Source organism: Meleagris gallopavo, chromosome 6 (assembly GCF_000146605.3).
Source record: "Meleagris gallopavo isolate NT-WF06-2002-E0010 breed Aviagen turkey brand Nicholas breeding stock chromosome 6, Turkey_5.1, whole genome shotgun sequence".
Lineage (NCBI taxonomy): Eukaryota > Metazoa > Chordata > Aves > Galliformes > Phasianidae > Meleagris > Meleagris gallopavo.
The window spans coordinates 35,100,392-35,121,071 of NC_015016.2; the positions used below are offsets into that span (position 1 = coordinate 35,100,392).

The 20,680-nt window shown below is 37.3% G+C and overlaps 1 protein-coding gene across 3 annotated transcripts; it reads right to left on the reverse strand.

Annotated features, from left to right (window-relative positions):
* Positions 1-2,613: 2,613 nt before the first annotated feature.
* Positions 2,614-20,476, reverse strand: HIBADH (3-hydroxyisobutyrate dehydrogenase). Of its 3 annotated transcripts, none has more exons than XM_010712839.3 (5): positions 20,295-20,476; positions 17,595-17,728; positions 16,735-16,811; positions 10,092-10,248; positions 2,614-5,648 (listed from the first exon to the last, which is right to left on the reverse strand). In XM_010712839.3, exons 1-5 carry the CDS (start codon positions 20,428-20,430, stop codon positions 5,490-5,492), a joined length of 663 nt encoding a protein of 220 aa, XP_010711141.1. In that variant the 5' UTR covers positions 20,431-20,476; the 3' UTR covers positions 2,614-5,489. The 3 variants fall into 3 exon arrangements, with proteins under 3 accessions (XP_010711141.1, XP_010711142.1, XP_010711143.1); XM_010712840.3 differs by having other exon boundaries at positions 20,319-20,475; XM_010712841.2 differs by lacking the exon at positions 20,295-20,476 and adding an exon at positions 19,088-19,145.
* Between the last annotated feature and the right edge of the window lie 204 nt (positions 20,477-20,680).

Here is a 20,680-nt window from a genome sequence, read left to right on the forward strand (position 1 = left end):
AGTTTGCACTGAAGCCTGACTGCAAAGGAATCCATGCATGTCTTAAATCCACAAATCTGAAGCTCCAGCTTCCATCACCATTGAGTGGCATCAGTTAGCCTTCCTTGTGGGTTGCAGACTGATTGGAAGCCTGATGTTATTATTACATAACACCAACAATTCACATCACAGTTAAACGTAACAGTCAGCAGACGTTTACCAGCAAAATCCTGTCATACATAGTACAGATAAAGATACTAATGCATAAAGGCACTGGAAATAGCTACTCACAGGCTAGAAGACTTTTTTTTTAGTGTACATAATTGTGTAGAGACAAATGAAAGTAGAATATTTAACCAAATACATATCAGTATGGCATGTAAGGATATAGCACTAAGAGACGTGATTTAGTGATGGCAGTAGGGAGGTCAGGTGGATGGCTGGATTTGATCTTGATGCTCTTTTCCCACCTACATGATTCTGTTCTATGGCTCTATGATTCTATGTAAGCAAACTGCAGCTGGCTCAGGTGTGTCTACAACCAGTGACTCAGCCCAGTTAACACTGTGGCACCATCTGGAAGAAGGCATTAAGAACAAGTATAAGATATATTATTGTAAGTATTCTTTAAGTTACTTTCCAAATCCCTTTCCAAATCACTATTACTTTTGTTTTACTTGTCCAGCTTTTCATTTGAATTTCAACAAAACAAAATTTCAATATACAATTAATTTTTTTTTCTTAAAATACTGTAGGCATTGAAATGCTCTGTAACAATACTTGCTTTTCTTTCCAGGGTAGCTGTATTTCAGGTATGAGCAAACTTACCTTTGTATCAGTTGCATGATATATATCTGCACTCCAAGTTTTTTTGAAATCAGTAACATTCATAGAACATACGTTAGCATATTTATTATTTCCAGGCCTAACATTTAGTTTACTAAATAGAGCGCTGTTATCACCAAGGAGAGGCTCAGCAACACCGAATGAAGAAACACACTGAGCCATCTCCGACCTTAAATGAAAATCAAGATCTCATTTCAGGCCAAGGTCAAAAGAAAGAGTTGGGTGTCAGCGCAGAAAGAGCCAGACGGCTTTTTATCATACAGTTGCTATAAGAGGACATTAGGTACTTTAAAAAGGTTTATCCACCTGTTTCAATTTACTGCAAGTGCTCACCATCTATGATGAATACGACCACCAACAAAAAATCATTGCCATATGGATGCCTAATTCTATGTCATACATCTACTGAGTGCACCAGCCATAAAAATACTCATTCTCCGTCCACCTAAGAAAATTTTCTAACTGTTGTTATTATTCTTATTGGAGAAAAAATTATGTGTGACTGTGCCAGCGGACAGGACGGTCTGTGACAAATCATATATAGAAAGCAACAAATCTTAAAAACACCAGCAGCCTTTAAAGACCATACATCCATTATGCTATTGCACACAATGTCAAATATGTCTTGTAAGCTTGCGCTTTTCTAAAACACTGCTTATTTGTTTGTAGACCTTGAATTAAATTTCACCCCCTGCAGAATTTTTCAGTTTTGCAAGGCTTGCAGCAAGGTCTAAGAACTTGATACAGATGTCAACAAAAAGGCTTTGCTTTACGTAAAGTCCTATGACTTTGAGAGGATCCTACCAATCCGTAAATCCAGAACGCCACAGAGGGCCCAAGCTCCATGCACTGCTTCAGTGAGCCATGAAAACACAGCGGAGACTTCTACTTTGCATCAAAGTTTCTACAACGTGTTAGACAGTTTCCTCTTGTAAGACAGAAAATATTCTCAGCTTTTCTTGAGCAAAATGGAATTATATCTGGTTTTATATGGAGAAGGAGACAGTAACGATGACACAAAGGCAAATCAAAAGCAAGAGGCACCACTCCAGTCTTAAAATACCCTTTGAGTAGGGTCTGGATAGTTTTGATCTTGCTGATCAAGATGGAGAACTAAGATTGCAGAAAGACATCGATTACATAAATATCATAGCCCTTGTACAACGGTTTTCTCTGCTCGCTCCATGAACAGGCTCAGTCCTTATGTTCTGCAGATCATTTGAGAACATCCTTTCATGTCAGTTGTAACATTTATACAGCTGAAAAGATGGGCAGCTCTGTTCTCAGGCTGGAAGTGACAGCAGCTGTTCTGTGCTCTCAGCAGCTCTATCATCTGCTGCAGGACAAAGCTGGAACACAGATTGGCAATATCACCCCCAGCAGCTCCAGCTGGCTCCTTCCTTTCACAGCCGGCACCCCAACTTTTCAGAATCCTGATGCCATCAATGTGGCACAGTCCTTGCCTGAGAGATGCCCTGAAGCTGCATCTTGGCCACATCTGCACTGGAATTACATCCCCATTCCAAAAATGCTGTGAAATCCTGGCAGTACTGTAGTTAAAGGCAACACTCCCATTGATTAAACCAGAGCCAGACTATCACGTATAATACTTTTACTTGGTCAGAATGCCTCCTCTTCCACCCGAGGCTCGTAAGAGCCATAAATAAAGTTAAAGCAACATCATACTCAGCAGTTTTAATAGAAGGCCTCCTCTGTTAAACGACCACCAAAAACAGTTGCTTAAGATGGGTTATACAGAATCATAAATGAGAGAAGACTGCTTAGGTATATTTTTAAAAACCATCACTACTTTTATTGGTTGATAATGTTTTGCTGCTAGTCAATAAATGCATTTGATATAGGTGAATTTCCAAGCAAGCATGATGGGAGGGCTAGTTTAACATTCCAAACAATTTTAAAAGAAGTTACCTCAAGTTTCCCTTTGGGACATTTATAAAATACGCAGCTAATTTGCTGTACCTAATTTGGGTGTATGCACTGGGAAGTAATTAGTGTAGAAATTTAACCAATTTCACTGTCTTTCTGTTCAGCTCAATAAATTGCTGTTTTCAACGCCTGTTTCTGGCAGTGACAACAGTTTTAGTACTTGCTTAATTTCCATAGGCCAGAAGTATACCCCATGCAGAGCAAAAAACGCATTACACACACAGGCAGATGCAGAATAGATGTAGCTAGCATAAATACCACCACCACTATATGCATCCAGTAACACAGTATTTCCCTGCAGAATTAGGAAAAATATGTGTATTCTACCAGAAATTGTATTACTGGCTTCAGATATTGGATATTATTAAAAGTTTCAAGGCACTTTCCACAGTAAGATTTATGTTAAAAGTTGTTTCTAACTTTGCCAAACTAACTGCTTGGTCTAAAATTTTACATGCTGGCTGTCTGCCCTGAAGCTGGCTTTTGTTTGGTTTGGTTTTTGTTCTTAATTTCAGCCAAAATCCTCCTCTAAGAAACAGATCAGAAAACATTTAATTTTGTTGGTTTGCCAAGAAAGCATTCTGGCAGTCTCTACTCCAATGTGAGCTTCAGAGTAGGAATTTAAAATTTGATCAGTGGTTGTAGGAGAGGAGAAACGGACCCCAAGAAGACTGAGTTAGCCTTGAGCAGAAACATACAAGTAACTCAAATTTTCACATGCTTAACAAAGAGTTTATGATTTCAGAAACTAAAAGTTTCAAAGGGTCTGTCTCACTGAACATATTCCGTTCCTTATGGCTCCTAACATTTATATCTGCATGTACCATATTAAGAAAGCAAATGATTATGCTTGCTGCAAGCAAATACATTAATAGAAACTGCTGCATCAGGCTGGGCTGGACACTAGGAGGATGCATCTATTAGAAATCCTCAGTAATCCTGCTACCAGACAGCTCTCCAAGTCAAATATAGAGGAGACTTAACCAGACCTCTCCTACCATTCCTTCTCTCATTCATTGTAAAACTGCCAAGCGAACAAGGATCCTATCAGCAAAAGCATCCCTGTAGTCTCAAATTCATTATGAGACTGGGTCATCCTTGTGCTGTGTGAGGCAGGAATGGTGGAAGAAAAAAGCCACCTCTATGTGATCTTGCAGTCAAAGGTTGAGCCACACACCTCTAACAGTGGTTCCACATTTGTGCATTTTCCAGCACTCATGCGGTTGACTTGGCAATTTTAATAGTTTTTATTGCAGATAGTTTTGTGTCTGATTTCAAGGAATGAATGGAATCAATAGCTTTATCAAATGAGAGAACAACAACTATTAAAAAGTAGGATTGCTCCTAGTAGTCTTCAACTCACACAACATTAACAAGCCCCTAAGCTCTGAATAACCTGGGATGTCATAGTCTTTGAAGCAAAGTGAAAGAATACCAGATCAATCTGTAGTTTAATGACTTCACATAATGTTAACAGGTTAAAATGTAATGTTCAAGTTAGTAGAAGTTACCAAATTAAGCTAATTCAAACACAAAATTTTCTTACCTGAACGTGCACATATAAAGGAATCTGTCACAGAACCAAAATTGGAATGTAAATGCATAATTGACCATTGATTGAGCCTAGAACCTGTGAGTCAGTATGGATGTGAGTACTTAAATTTATAAATTTAACTTTACACCTTTATTTTGCCAGAAGCAGTGAACTAGGCAAATATACTACGGTATGCATCACGCAGTCAAGAGTTCTTCAAAAGCCTGTTACTGAAAGATAATTTATAAAAACCCAAGCAAATTAAAAGACCACTTAGTATCTTTTTAGTGAATTGTGTGTGTGCAAGATTGCATCAAAGCTAAAAGCAAATAATCATAGAGCAAGTATTTACCAGCATAGATTTTTATTTCTTCTCAAAATAATGGGGTTTAGGTTTATATTACTGCAGTAGTCGCCTAAAGCAAATGCACACTTGGTTAGAACTTCTGGAAAGTGCTGTTTTTGAGCTCTGAAAACGTGTGACAGAAAACGTGTGACAGAATACAAGAAAATATAAAACTGGGTTAGCAAAATACAGTAAGAGTTTTACAGCAGAGACACACATACCATGTTATTTTAACTAAGTCTATCAGGCAAACATGCTGTAATAGCTCTCCACTTAGTAACATGTGCCCATAAACTTAATCTGCAACCTGAACCCCAGGTAAAATTCACTACATATCAATCCAAGGCTAGTAGGTCCAAGAAAAAAAATAATAAAATCCATCTCAAGCTATGTTTCTTCATTGAAAAAGAAATCTTCCCTTTTTCCATACAGTATTCACTTTTAATTTTGATAGATCACTAGATATCATTAAATCACTATATAACTTTACTCTTCAAGATTCACCTAAGTTTGCACTCGTAATGTAAATTATTTTATATGCAATTAAGTGTTTAATAAAAAAAATATTCATTTATTTATTGCATCTAGTGAAAAAACTTTTGATGGTTCTTATAAAATGAAATCACTGTCTGGCTAGTTGCCAAACAACCCCTTCCTCTGGCTCACTTTTTCAAGAATTGATGAAGTCCCGGAGTTTGTTGTGATTTAGACAACCAAAGATTATTAGTCTGTATGAGATCAGTATGCACAGTATTTCATTAAACCCATGTATTTCTCAAATGAGCTGTAAGGATAAAAAAATGTGGTTTATTATTGTGTCCATTGCCAAAGGACAGCTCACAAGCTTTCCTCCTCACGTAAAAACTGGAATACAGCTGAGAAGTCTTTCAGGGCATAGCCTTTTGCACACATCATCCTGTAGATCTGATGTGCCTGGGATCCCAAAGGAACTGGTGTCTTTGTGTTGGTGGCAGAAATCTGGGCCAGGCCAAGATCCTGAGAGGAAGGAGAGAGAGGAAGAAGGCAGAGAGGAAGAAGGGAAGGAAAGGAAAAAAGTCAAGAAAAAGAAGACAAGATTATCAATAGCAATGTACATACAATATGTTAAATAACTTTCATTGTTAAGAGAAGTCTACTGTATAAGATTTCAGTCCTGGAAGAAAGAAGTCTTTGTTTAGTTTTTAATTTTGAAAACAGTAACTCAGTGTTATTCAATAGGAAAAAAACAAAACAAAACCCAACCCAAAAACCCAATTCACACACAGCTCTGCAAGGAAGACAACTTCCTTCAGGACAGAGGGAATTTTCTTGATCATTATGCAACCTGATAGCAAGGCTCAGACTTTTTTTTCCTCCACTTTACTACACTATCTTCAAAATTAAAATTCTTCTGGATATTCACGTAAATATTTCACATATGTTTCGTATTATTTGAGTGAGACGACATTTTTCTTGCTAAAAACAGGTTAAAAACAAAGCTGGAGGTATTTGAACAGCAACAAAATTAAAGCCTCTCACTGTACTTACATTTACTCTAATGTGACCGTGCAATTAATGAAAGAATGATAGGTGTGAGCCACTTCGTGAATATAAATGTTCTGCAGCCTCACTGAAGGGATGTATTAAGGAATTCCCTAGGGAACTGTCCTGGTTTTTTGCAACAACTTGATACTTTCTGTAATGAGCGAAGATGAAGGGATATAGAGAATAATTCAATTGCATTTTTAAACACTAAGTTTGGGGCAAAAAATAAGGTTGTCAGGAAGAATAATTTGAAATCCTATCCTCCCAGAGCATTTGGTCAACTATATCTATAATCCAAAATAAACAGGAGAAAAATGAAAGGCAAGTACCAGCATAATGACTAACTAAAGTTAGTTAGAAAAAAAATCAGCTTCATGGTGGACAGAAATGATGAGTCAGGTTGGAGGACGTCTTGAATTTTAAAGCTGAATCAGACATGAAGCTCACTGACGAAAGAATAGCTAACAAGGGCCTGGATATAGAAACAGATCTCTTTCCAAGTATGACAGTAATGCCTGCTCTCAAGGTTGCCTTTATAAGGTACTGCAAGAGAATGGAACTTAATTATGAGGTCCACATTTTAAGAAAGCTGCAGAAATACTTCTCCAGTGTTACTAATGTGTGACTACATTTGCTGTCCATCCAAGACTGCGGTGGCTCATAGAATTTGCACCTTTATTGGGTTTAATTTAAAAATATATCTATATTTATGACAAATAAGAAGAACTGAGAGGCTGTAGTACTGCTGAGAGCACTTTTGGCTTCTCAAGAATGACTTACAAGACAGGTCTTTACTTTCTGTGCGTCCGTATTTGAATTAGCACAAGGAAATTCAAGATCTTACTCTATTCTCTAAATGTCACTTCGATCTGTAAATCGGCCCTATAAAGGTCATTCTGATACAAATCAGAATTATAGTTACTCTTCCTATTACCCTTGAATGACTTCAAGATCTAGGAAAATGGGAAAAACATACGTATCACATGCCACAGGATTCAGATAAGATTCCTCATTTGCATCACTGCAGATCATTCCTTTTTGTCTAGCAATGACTGATGACTTAAGTCTAAGAGCAGTGATTTCAGCCTAATTTACAGTAAGATATTCCATGATATAATCCTAATCTTGTCCAGCCCGTCTTTGAGAAATGTTGCCATATTGTCCACTTCATTCAAAAAATCTTAAATCACTTCATGTAATAGTAGAACAGCAAAATCATCCTGCTCCTAATGAAGGTCCATAGTTTCAGTAGTAGTGGTCTATTTTTCTCTGAAGGGGCTTGCACAAAAACAGTCCCTGAAAATTCTGCACTAGCACAAGGACAATTTTATAAAGCAGGTCTGCTTGCTTTTACAATGAAACTTGGGCTTCAAGATGGCTGAAATATTAGATAGCATCTCAGCATTTACTTGAACGAGGACTCCTGACTCCAAAGTCAGGAAGGTCCTAGGGGTTTCTGTTTGTTTTTAAAATTTCATTCTATTAATTGGAACTTTGAAGGAATAAAAACACAAACTGTATATAAAGTTTAGCTTTACAATCTTTAGGTAAAAGATTGTAAAAGATTTTGCATCTTTTCTCTCAAAGCTGGAGATTCCTTGAATGAAATAGCACAAAACAGCTCTAAAGGAAATTTGTCATTTGCTGACCTTTCCAAAAAAGTGAAAATCAGAGCATAATTTACGGGTCCTCTCATACTCTACAAAGCTGATAAAATCTTGCAGATGTCTTACTGTACCACTATTTTGTTCACTTTTTCTCAGCTTGAAAAAGGGAAACAGATTCTCTTTCAGGAGACAGTTGCAAACTTATTTTTAAAAAGTAAAAGCAAACAACAACAACAACAAAAAGATCCATAAAAAATGGTCACAGTAGAAATGTGTGGTTCCTTAGACTTATTTTGGAGCTGATGTAAATGAAACTTTGTCATTTGCAATAAAGCACAATCAGTCAAGAATACTATGATATAAATCTTGCTTTTCTCAGGATTCAAGGACAACATTTAATCAGTAACAATGCTGCGAATGCGGTTGGCTTTTGCTTCTTGTTAAGTGGCAAAAGCATGCTTTGTACTTCCCAGACAAGAGTCCCCAACTCAACTTATATACTACATGATTTATCACATACCAGGATGAAAGGGATCATAGAAGTCCTCTGACAACTAAGGAGCAGTGTCTTAAAACTGGTCATACTTCACCATGTAACATCACAAACGTGATCAGCTTTCTCTTGGCTCCTTACTCATTCAACTAATTTTCTATCAGTACTAAAGAGGCATGAAAGGAATTTGTCTTTCCCTCTTACTAAGGCAGCCTATAGACTGTCTAGAAGACAAGATGGACAGGTGAGGCATCAGGAAAGGTGAAGAGCAATTAAAAATGTCTGAGAAACAATCCTCTTATGGGTTGATAATACTTTAAACAAAAGCTGACAGTTTCAACAAACAAGCACAAGCCAAACTGCCGTTCCTCCAATGAAGATCTTAGACAAAGGTCCCTCTTAGAAGCAGAACAAAAGGGAGAAAAAATTCAGCATTTACACAGAAAGTTAAAAGGGAGGGGAATATGTCCCATCCTATTTATATTATGAGGTTAATCAAGACAAGAGTAATAGTTAAGAACCAGAAGAACAGAGATTCCAGTGTGAAACAATGCACAACAGGCAGGACGGATTTTGAAAGCTGCATGTGATAGAAACGAGCTTTGAGACACTGCCAGGATCAGGTTGCTTACCTCCAATCAGTAACCCTGGCCAACCTCAAATGCATAATATGAAGCATTTTATAAATCAGGAATTCTAATAATGTTTTCTTGTCTCCTGTGTCCAATGACATGAACATCACATAAAAACTGCTGCTTTCCAGTATTTTAACACATCCCTCAAAGACAAAAGCTGCTGGCTGTTGTTGCATAAACTTAGAATACTGCACACCAGCCATCAAGAGATGAGACCAGAGTTCTCTTCCAGGGCTGATTTTGTAATTCACTTTAGGCAATCATTGTGTAAACGCAGAAGTTCAAAAGTCAGTGCCCTACAGTTCCTCCCTCCAACTGCATCCTCATCAGCATGATGCACAGCCCTGACCTCCTTGCCTACTTTCCTCTGGCCTCCAAGAGCTTTGCTTTCCTGACCACAGAGTGACTCAGGACCGTGCTTTTCCTTGAACAGCCAAGAGTGTGGCAGTAAGTGTACCCTCCTGGGATGGGATAGCTGTAAGTTACAACTTCTTCTTGCTGAGAAGGACCTAAAGCCCAGATCTCTCACTTTGCAGACAAGTAATTTAAATCACTGGGTTATTCTTTCTAAGAAGTATTACATTTGCCGCCACTGACAACAATTCAAGAGAGGTCACAGCACAGCACAGGCACCTGTAGAAAATCAGTCTGCAGAGGCAGTGGTTTGAGGCCTGTCTGCATTATGCATTTCACATGACCTTAGGCAAACACCTTAGGAACTGGCTCAGCAAGGAAGGGAATGCCAGAATGCATTTGTGGTAGCACAGCATAAGGTATCTGGAAGAGATTAGGCCAAAAGTTTTAGATGCTTTTGCCATTATGGGCAACTAATTCGTTCAGCAGGGTTTTCCTGAACTTGAGCTGAGGTTCTTAAGTTCCAGAGCAGTCATGCGAGAGCCATCTAAAAGGCTTGCTGAGCACTTGCCATACACACAAGTCCATCGGGAGCTCTAGGGCAACTGAGAACTGAGAAAGAGCGTATCATCTCATTGAATGGCTCTGCAACAAGACTAGCTAGGAAGAGGCTGGAGATTAAAGGAAAGCCCACTACACTCATTAATTCAGAGTAATAGGTTGAGATGTCCTCTGTCAATGCACGCGTATTTCCTTGTATTCATAAGAATGTTTGCTAGAAGCCCAGAGAGAAGCAACTGTACCTTTACATGTAAGTATTCCGTACCTTAGCCATGAGCGTTGTTCCAAAGCCACCTTGATAATTATTAGCAGATGGTACGCCTTCCATCACTCCAGGAACAGGGTTGTACGTATCGCTTGACCAACAGCGACCCGAGCTCATATTTAGAATCTTGGCCAGCAGCTTTGGGTCAAGCCCTAATCTGTCAAAGGTCAAGGAAGAGAACTGTTAATGTCAAAATGTGCAAGACATGGGTGACTTGTTTTATATTTTAGGACTCTGCCATCATTTCTCTCCCTTTACTATGAGCCATGAAAAATGACACAGTATTGATATTGGGGGTAGCAGAGCTGTATTTTAGATTAAAGACCATCAATCCACCATTTAAGCAGTAGGTTTTCAGGGCTTTTTTCCTTTGCACTAAGCAAAGTGCCTTCAATCTAGCAATTCCGAAAGTGCAAGCAAAATAAAGGCCTTCTCAGAAGTGCAGCTCCCTTCTAATTGTTATAAGGCATTCTGTTCTGCCAGTGACTAGATCACATACCTGTTCTTTGTAACAAAATTGTACTATCTAGAGCTGAACAAAGCAATTAATTGAGAAGCAAGTACCAAACCTGATACATTTCTAAAAATATATATATTACTATTGTATACATCTCTATTTCGCTTTGCTGTTACTTGATCTTCATTACATACTGTAGCTTATGAGGCAAGTCTGCCTCTTACCGTGACATATGCTATCTATTCACAAACATACATCATAGTTCTGGGTCAACTGTTGATAAGGTTACTGATCCTGGTAAAACAAAGCTTGGCCAAGTAGAAAATTTGTTCTAGAATGGTTCCATTTGTTCGAAAATAGAGCTGATGGCATAAACTGCTGCTCACTGTAGACTGAAAGTATATTAATATTTCAGAAAATTAACTGTTTTATGAATTTGTATTAATGCTGACATCAAGTTGCTAATATAAATATAAATATATATATATATTAAAAAAAATATATATATATATACACACACACACACTACCTTTTTAGCATCACTGCTGTAACAGCCTTATTTATAACTTGCTGCACCAGCCCTTGGGACTGGGCTTTATCCTCCTCCCCATTTACTGAAGTCCTCTAAAAGCTTTCAATTGCCATTTCTTTAAAAAAAAAAAAACAACACGTATTTTCCAGCACCAATATGTCCTCACAGTATTTTAATTGTACTATTATCCTGTATAGCATATCAAAATCTTCATCGAGAACCTCTCAAAATAAAGGCCTTAATTGTTGTCATCAAAAATACCAAAACCAAATGCAACCGAACCAAACGAAGCAACCAAAAAACGCCAGATGCATTGGGAGCACACAATGCCTGAGCTTTCAAGCACAAAGCAGCTGCTTTTTGGCCAAAAGAAGTCTTTTGGTTTGTTTGTTTCCTTATCTTTCTTACACCCAGATCAGTATTTTTAGCAGTGCAGTGCCTGCGTGCAGCGATCTGTAATTACAGCTACAAGTACACTGCAAGGCAGAAAAGCTATTATTTCCAAATGCATATAACCCTTCCCAAAAATGCTCTCCTCACAGTGTACCAACTGCCTCTCTGTGAAAATACATTTTAAAAGATAACTGTGTGTCAGGCAGATATGTAAAATACCACCTGCATTACATCTGGCATATTTTTGCTCCAGCAAAGGAAAAAGGCAGACAGCATCAGTTTAAATCCCTGCTCCTTCAAACTCCGCTGCTCTTAAAACATCATGCAGATTCTCTGCAGGAGACCTGAACCTATTTTTTTTTCTCCTTTGCAGCAAGTGTATCATTAATAAGAGCAAGTTAGAAGCGCTTTGCATTTCATCTTTCTGAGGATTCATCCAGTGGTGCATATATAACTGACAGTTAAAATTAGACATATTAAAATCAGTTACTGAAGAAGTCCTCTGTCTTCCACTGTGCCCAAGGCTTGTAATGGTCTGAAACTAGCTAGAATATACAGTAATTGTCATTCAGTGAGAGTCTATCCTAGAAAGTCATGCTTCAGTGGAGAAGACTGAGTTTCCATTTGAAATCAACAAATTAATCCAAGACAGGTATCTGAAAGGGCAAGTTTAATAGGAAGCAGCTACTGGGCTCTCAACCATGATAAAATGTTATTGCTGTTTCCCTGTAAATTGGCTGGGAACATATGATACTCTCTGCATAAGAGCTCCATGGCTGTTCAGGAGATATACTGCTCAAGCTATCAAAATGATGACAGTCTGCCAGTCCCTATAACAACTTGCCATTGGATGTGGCAAGAGCTTGTGCATGTGCGTGTAAATTTACAATTACCAAAATATTCTTCTCCCTTATAAGTAGAAAAGAAGTCTATGTATTAACTGAACTTCTAATAGAGCACAAAAGCAATTCATTGCCTCAAATTACAGGCTGTTCAGTAACATTCCTCATGAAATGAACAGCAGAAACTAAGCAATGAGCACACAAACAACAACAAAAAATGGTACAAGTAGGATCCCTTTGAGCCACTGCTTAATATTTAAGTTTTACTGAGCTTTGGCAAAATAACATACAGCATTTTTCACACATACCTCCAGGAGTTCAGTCTGGAACAGAGAGAGAAACTCACAAGACATTTCACAGAAAAGAAAAAAATACATGCCCTCATATTATTGTGTATGTCTTATGTTATGGTGTAACAACTGTAGTAGCTGAACTGTTGATTCACATCTCAAGGTGAATTTCTCTTGGGAGAAATACCATATAAAGTTGCAAAATATTCAAATGGAACCTTATGACCTTTCTACCAAGCTAAAAATAATCGTGCTATTGGTGTTTTAAACAAGGTAAGTGCTCTGAAGCATCTTTAGTAACCTTCAGAAGACTGAGATGAAGACAGCAGAGACAGAGTTCTCAGAGGAATTCAGTTTAAAGGTCTTTCTAAAATCTGTGATGTGAATGCCCTCAGGGCTACATGCCTCAGGCTGGTGCACAGGCCTCTCTATGTTGCTGACTCCCATTTCTGCTCAACTACAACCCAAGGATGCTCACTAAAACCAGATCTGGAGGCTTGGCAACAGATGGCAAAGTTCTTTCACCATCTTCACACTTTAAAGATCTAAAAAAGCAAGGAAGTGCAAACTTATTATACAGTAAAACTGCTAAGGAAACAGCAGTCTTTTGACACAAATCTGGGTACCAGAGTAGTTCCTTCTAGTGGAGAAGACTTCCTTCCCTGTTAGAAGCCCAACAGTGATTCTGCAGTGCCAAAGACCACTTACTGCTGTCATGGTCCTTCATATCCCAACCCCATTAAACTACCTTGTACTGTCTTGTGTCAGCAGAGAAGCCCTTCCCTGAACCTCTGAAGGGACTAAGCACTGCTTCCATCCAACCCAAACACAAACTTGTTACCATCAATAACTCATGTCCAAGCCTTACTTTGCTAGTATTAGACATTGCTACACTGAAACTCAGTAAGCTACTGACATTCAGATGAGAAAAAGAAAAAAAGAATAAGAAAAGCAGTCTTCAGCTCTGGATAGTTTCAACTAATGTTTTTATTTCTTATTTGTGAAGCTTACACATATTCTGTGCATTGATTTGACACAGTAATTCACTATGGCATTTTGAGATATGCACATTACTGAATGTGTTTAAAAACAGTCTGGATGTGGTGCTCAGGGACATGATTTAGCAGTGGTTTGTTAGAGTTAGGGTAGTATGATTAGGTTGTGGTTGGACTTGATGGTCTTGAAAGTCTTTTCCAACCTGAGCAATTCTATGATTCTATGATCCATAAAAACATGTAGTAAAATCTACTTATGTGAAAATTTTCACTAACATGCTAGAAAAACAGTAATACAAATGAAAATGTAAATTCATTTCCAGAATGTCTGCCACAGCTTCAAAATTTTTAAAGGCAACATTCATAAAGCATGAAATTAGTGGGAAAAAAAAAAAAGGTATTTCAATGGTCAGACTTCAGACGGAATTTTTTTTTTAATATTACTTATTGAATCCAAATCCAATAACTTCCAATGAAAGTGGACATCTACATTACTAAAGGAAGATGATATTGAGTAAAGTCTAAAAGCAAGCAAATATAAAAAAAAGCAATTATGTAGCAATATCACCTGTTTTTTCTGGGAGCTTATGGGGATTTTTTGTTCATTAATGCCAATTTTCCTTCCTCCGGACAATATTCTATTTGCTACTTATACTAAGTATGGAAAAATTCTGTAATTTCAAATATAAATAAAACAATAACAGATGTAATTTAAAAATCTGAAATGAATAAAGTGAAAATTGAGGCCACATGGTTAATGAAAACAATAGAGAAGTGGTTTATTAATAGTATAACGCCATACTGTTTTGAAGAAAGAACATATTGATTTCTGGAAGGTACTATATTATGACTTTCTAGTGACATCTAGTTCAGTCAGTAATATTTTGAATAACTGATCATCCAAAGTCCTTAAAACTCAAGACTAGAATACAGCAAATATGTGTGATGCATGACACAGAGATTTTATATTCTATCTAGAAGTTAAAAATAAGTACGAGCTCCACTGTATCCACTCTGAGGGTATTTTACGGGTTTCCAAAGTCCTTTGCTATTATTAGGTTGAGTCAGATTTTATCAGTTCATCTTCCAACTCTCCCCAGGTAGTCAAACCATTTCTCACTAGGTAGTCAACCCATCAACCACTTAAAAAAAACAAAAAACAAAAAACAACTAACCCATTTAATAAAAATTGAAAACTTTTAACAATTAGAAAACAGTGACTTGCACGTTAGAAATCTGTACGCACCAAGAGTGGAAAGTTCTTATTCTACTTGTATACAAAAGTCATCTCCGGGACTTAATCCACAGCACATTAAAATCAGTGCAAAGATCCTGAATTGCTTTACATTACTGCCTACGACTTAATCTCGTTTAGCCCAAAACTGCATGAGGTTTCTGTGTTTCATATTATTCAGCTTACAATCAGCAGGTTTCTTCTACAATAACTACAGTTTCCTCTTGACTACCATCATTGTAAGCAAGGAAGGTCAGTAAATCGTCACCTCTATAGAGGATTTTCAGTCACAAATACCGAATACAAATTCAGCCAACATTTTCAGTAGAAGCCAATAAAATGAAAAATGAAAATTCTAAAAATCTTACAGCAGTGGCTGCAGGCATCCATTTGTTCTCTGCACAGATTACATGCTCAGAATACCTGTGTTCCAAACCTCTTGACTTTATTCTTTATTTTTAATTTTAAACATAGTAATTTCTACAAATACAGACAAAAAATTAATGAAAAATCAGTTGCATATGCCTTATTAAGTGAAACATGACTTAAACCAGAACATGATGAAAGCTTTACACCATACTGAATTACAAGAGTTGTATACAATGCCACTGTTTTTATTATGGCTTAATACAGACGTGCCTCTGTATCTTACAGACTCTCAATTTTAAAATGTAAATGGTACAGGATATTGATAAACCAATTAGCACTGATGCAAAGCAAATTCCTCTTTTATCTCAATTACAACATGACAACTTAATAGGTCAAGATAGTCTAACATCTGAGACAAGGGCAATTCAATAAAACAACTGCATCTTGATATGGTAATTAAGAGGAAATGTGAATCCATTACACTGCCTCGTGTATGTGCACACATGTAGGTGTTCTTTTTTATTTATTTAAGCATTTGATGCCCTCTTGTTGTTTTTATAGTGCAGCAAATCCACATGAGCACACGGTCCAAAGCCCAGTTGATAAGTATCTACACTACCTATAGTTTTAGCAGACCAACTGGAAGGATGCAACCGTGAGATGAATAATTTGTGAAGAGCCCTTAAAAGATACACAACTGGAAGATAATCTCTTCAAACCTAACTGCATATAAATTTGCAAACGTTTTAGATCTGGCCAAGAGAATTTAGGAAGATTCAAATACTATGATACTGAAGCAGTACTTGCAGTTATGGTATTTAAAAAAATTCAAACAAAACAGGAAAAATAAATTGGTTGCAACTGGAGAGAAAGAATCATTTTGTTTCACTATACGGCTTCTTACAAGTCAAATGCATCACCTGCTAGAAATGAAACTTTTAGCACTGAAAAGAGCAAAGGTGAACATACTCCAGCTCTTTGAGAAAGCATTAGTTTTGGAAATTAGGTCAAACCACAGTGATAGACTCTGACAGAAAGGATGTTTTTTTATGCGCTGATCTTAATCTGATACATGCACTGCATAAGAACTTTTACTTTACAATATATTTTGGAAGATCTTGCAAAGGTAAACAAAGCCAACATGAGCCATATGAGAGAATAATATTCAGAATACATTGCACATTCGCTTAGAATCTGAATACCTATCTCTATATTACCCCCTATGCATGTGATGTAAGACAAACATTATTGTATAGAGCACTATAACAGAATAAACAAAGTCTTATCTTCAGATGCAGAATGTAACAACCTTTACAATCAACACAAGAGAATATTCCTGTATTCCTGTTCTGAAGAGCCCTACCTTAGTTAAGTAACACCTTTAGCATGCTAATGGCTTTTATAAGAGAATTTCTGGCAAAAGATTTTCTATGCCATCCAATTATCACTGTCTCAGCAAAAGTCAACTGTAAAACACAAGACTGTTAACACAGAGAAAACACCTTCAATCCAATACAAAAATCAAACAAACCTGATTCCAAGATTCATAGTCTCAGCAGTTCCAATCATACTGATGGCCAAAAGCATGTTGTTACAAATCTTTGCAGCCTGAAAATAAGTTTATCAGTCAATTAGTTTTTGCATTTTCTAATGAAAATGCATTACATTTATGCATAAGTAATACACTAAATTGGAGATAGTTTTGATTAAATATGCTCAGACAGCTCTTCTGTAAAGGTAGCATCAGTAAGCATAAATGTATAGCAGTACAACACGCCAATGAAAGGTGCCCTATGGTTCCTTTAGAGATTAGGAAATGTTTTTTTCTTAGTACAGTAGTTCAGCTAGTAAACATGGCAAGTGGGTGCTCTTTATCCTTCAGAACATTCAATAAATCTAAATTTAGAAGAAATAAAATAAAAATCGGTATCCTTTAACAAGTATAATTTAACAAGACAATGTGAAAAAGCACCAGGTCAGATGTTCTGGTACTAAGCTAACTTACAAGGAAGTTTTTCATACAGAGGATGGTGACACACTAGAACAGGTTGCCCAGGATGTTGTGGATGCCCCATCCTTGGAGGCATTCAAGGCCAGGCTGGATGTGGCTCTGGGCAGCCTGGTCTGGTGGTTGGCGACCCTGCATATAGCAGGGGGGTTGAAACTAGATGATCATTGTGGTCCTTTTCAACCTAGGCCATTCTATGATTCTATACAAAATACTGGAGAATGGTGCTGAAATACTATTTCATCATGGTTGAAGAATAAGGAAACAAGTGAGAAAACATAATACAAGGCATTTCATTTTGGAATAAAAGAGTAAATATCATTCAAGAAAAATAAAGTAGCCAAAGTAAAAGTCTGAGATAACTCTTCATGCCTCAGCATTACCTGTCCAGTTCCAACCTCTCCACAGTAGACTACATTGGAACCCATGCATATTAGCAACTCTTTGGCAGCATCAAATTCCTGTTCCACTCCACCAACCATGAAAGTAAGGTTTCCAGCTCGAGCAGCTCCAACACCTGAATCAAGACAACATTGGATTTAACACCAGTACTTTTTAAAAGTCTTAACAACTTCACCTGATCAGTAAGGGTCCAATGATGTAAAATGTATGCATTTGGTAAGTATATATAGTCTGAGTACTTACGGGATTGTATATCTTAATTCTCAAACACTTGAGAAGATAAAACCATCTTAAAGAAGGCTGTATCTTCAGCAATAATGGCGAACAAATAACTCATAAGAATTACAGAAAGCTGGCAATGTGACTTTTCATAATTTCATACGAAGGGACAACCAACCCTTCCTCTGACTTAGCATCATAAAATTCATTGTAACTGAATCACTACATAAAATGTCTGTGTTGCCAAACTGCTCTTCAAACATGACTATTCACAAACAGTTGCTCAAAGTTAGCTCTTGTTTTATCAGCTTTTCCAAACTCCAGGCTAGGTTTTTAATCAATGCTTGCTGGATAACTGAACAACTAAAAGACACAGATGTGTGAAACCTACTGCTTGCCTCCTGAAACGCCACAGTTTATCATGTTCCTAATTAGAAGCAAAGTTCTACTATGTTTCAGAAACCTTATATTAGCTTTCTATGCATAAACATAACACATAGACAATCATATTAAGTACTATGTAAAACCAATGTAAAACAATTGACAGGCACACATACATACAAACACACTATTCCTGGTTTTATTCCAAAAAAATCTATCCGATCTTCATCCCAGATCAGTAAGAACATCCCATAGTTCTTGATCATATTCTTCTTAAGCACAGAAAGAGCACTTTTTTTTTTTTCCCCATGTAATATTTAGCATCTGCATGAAGTGTTTCACTCCTTAAAAGATGCCTAATTCTAATCAAATTAATCTTATAATGTCGATCTCCTCAACACCAACAGATTTAATTGGTAGAGCTTCTAGGAAAATTTACCCTAAACTAATTAACACATCGGCTTCCCCACTATTTTTCACTTCACAAGAAGTATAACCAGTATAAATTTTCTATGTAATGCATCAAGCTTTGGCCTTTTAGGACGTACAGCTACAGGTTATGGCCACTTTGATATAAAATGCTGGTTTTATTTGAAATAATTTGAAATAAAACTAGTTAACAGTGTTCTTGCAAACAGAACATCCAAGTAAAATGGTTTGTTCTCCCTTTATGGGGTGGACCATTCTGCTTCTACATATGTCAGACTGTTCTCTAGGTATAATTTACAATTCTTTTTCACGAACTAGCTACCATCACATCCATAACAATCCTTATATTGAAGTAGCTTCCAGGCTGTAAGTGGAACAGGTGTAGTCACAAATTAAAATCCACTCCTAAAATGGAATTTCACGTATTTTTCTTTGCACTCATTACCTCTTGTCTTGGTACAAGAAAGATCTGCCTCTCTCCTTCTCATCAGACATTTCTATATAGTAACATCCCCTTGAGCTTTCTCCAAGCTTCACCTCACATGAAAGATGCTCCAGTCCCCTCATCATCTTAGTGGCCCTTTGCTGGACTCACTCCATTACTGGGGAGTTCCAAACTGGAATGTCTGGAAAAACACAGACCCAAAGCTTTCAACTGATACATACAAAACATGCTGCTCCTTGAAAAGCACTTCTGTACTGAAATATTGACAATGGTAAAGACTTTACTGCTCTTGTTAAGACACCCTATCTGCAGCCAATCCCTTATCTCACTTGAACAACTCCTCCCCAGCCAACTCATGTGGCAAATCCCGACAACTTGGCAAAGAACAGAGCCTAGATTTAGAACACAAACAGGTCATTGTCATCTTGTTGGCTACCAATTTACTATGTACATGACTGCAAAGATTGCTACATTAATAAACACAATGATTTTCATTCCATTCCTCCAGCTATTTTTATTCAAACCACATAATGGCCTTTACCACTAATCCTGTGATCTGACCTGCAGCAAATTAAGTAGACAATTTAAGTCAAAGCTTACAAACAAAATCCAGTACTATCCATCATAGGTCAATAGCCTTGTATCTAGATTACAGACTGCTAAATAGCTTCAGAGAGTCATTTATTAGAGCAAAATTAATGCTGACAATAGTTTTCAGCTGGTTAATCTTCTGACAGCTGCACTCTCTCACTTGTTCAAACACTTACATTTCAAGTAGAAAAAATAAATTAGCTAACCAGAAAAAAAAACAAAGAGCAATTTGTCGTATAATGCAGAAGGCTTGGAAACTTCTGTTTTTAAAAACAAAAGCCTATGTAGTTCACACTAAATTTTATCATTGAGGGTCCTCCCCAATTACTAGCTGTTTTATCAGAATTAAACAAGCAATGAACATCGGTAATTTCTGCAAGTTTAGGCAGGGAGGAGCAGAAGAACTGTAACTTCAGCTAAAAATAGAAAGTCATTAGACAAGAATACACTGCTTTATTTAAAAAAATCACAGATTCCTCACCAACAACACAGGCCAGTGAAGTATTCTCAGTTTCTAATGCTGATGAAGGCAAGGAAGAAAGCAGTGCAGCTCAATGTAATAAAAAGCAAAGCTAATGACTACTTTTCACGTTTTGACTTCTGTAAGATTTCTTACCACCGCAAACATCGCTTTGCGTACCATGCCAGGTCAAAAGTCCATATTCAGGATCTATTTGTTCTTTCCAAAATACTGAGAGCTTCTTCTTGTCCCTAGGGAGCAGTTTCTGAGAAACTGTATTAGTGAGTAGCATGTGCAAGACCTCCTCCTCTGCAAGGCAGGGCTACTGGAGCCCACGGCTGCAGCCCTGTGCTCAGCCTCTCTGTAAGTGCCCCCCAGCCCACATGCAGAATCCTCTAAGGAGGTCATGCCAGCAGATTGCACAGAGTAGCTCAACTCTGAATCAGTAAATCATAAGACTATCAGAGTGTTTCCCAGAGATATAAATTGACAGGAACAGGTTTGCAGATAAGAGAGCTAGCCAGTGGGAGGGACACACACAC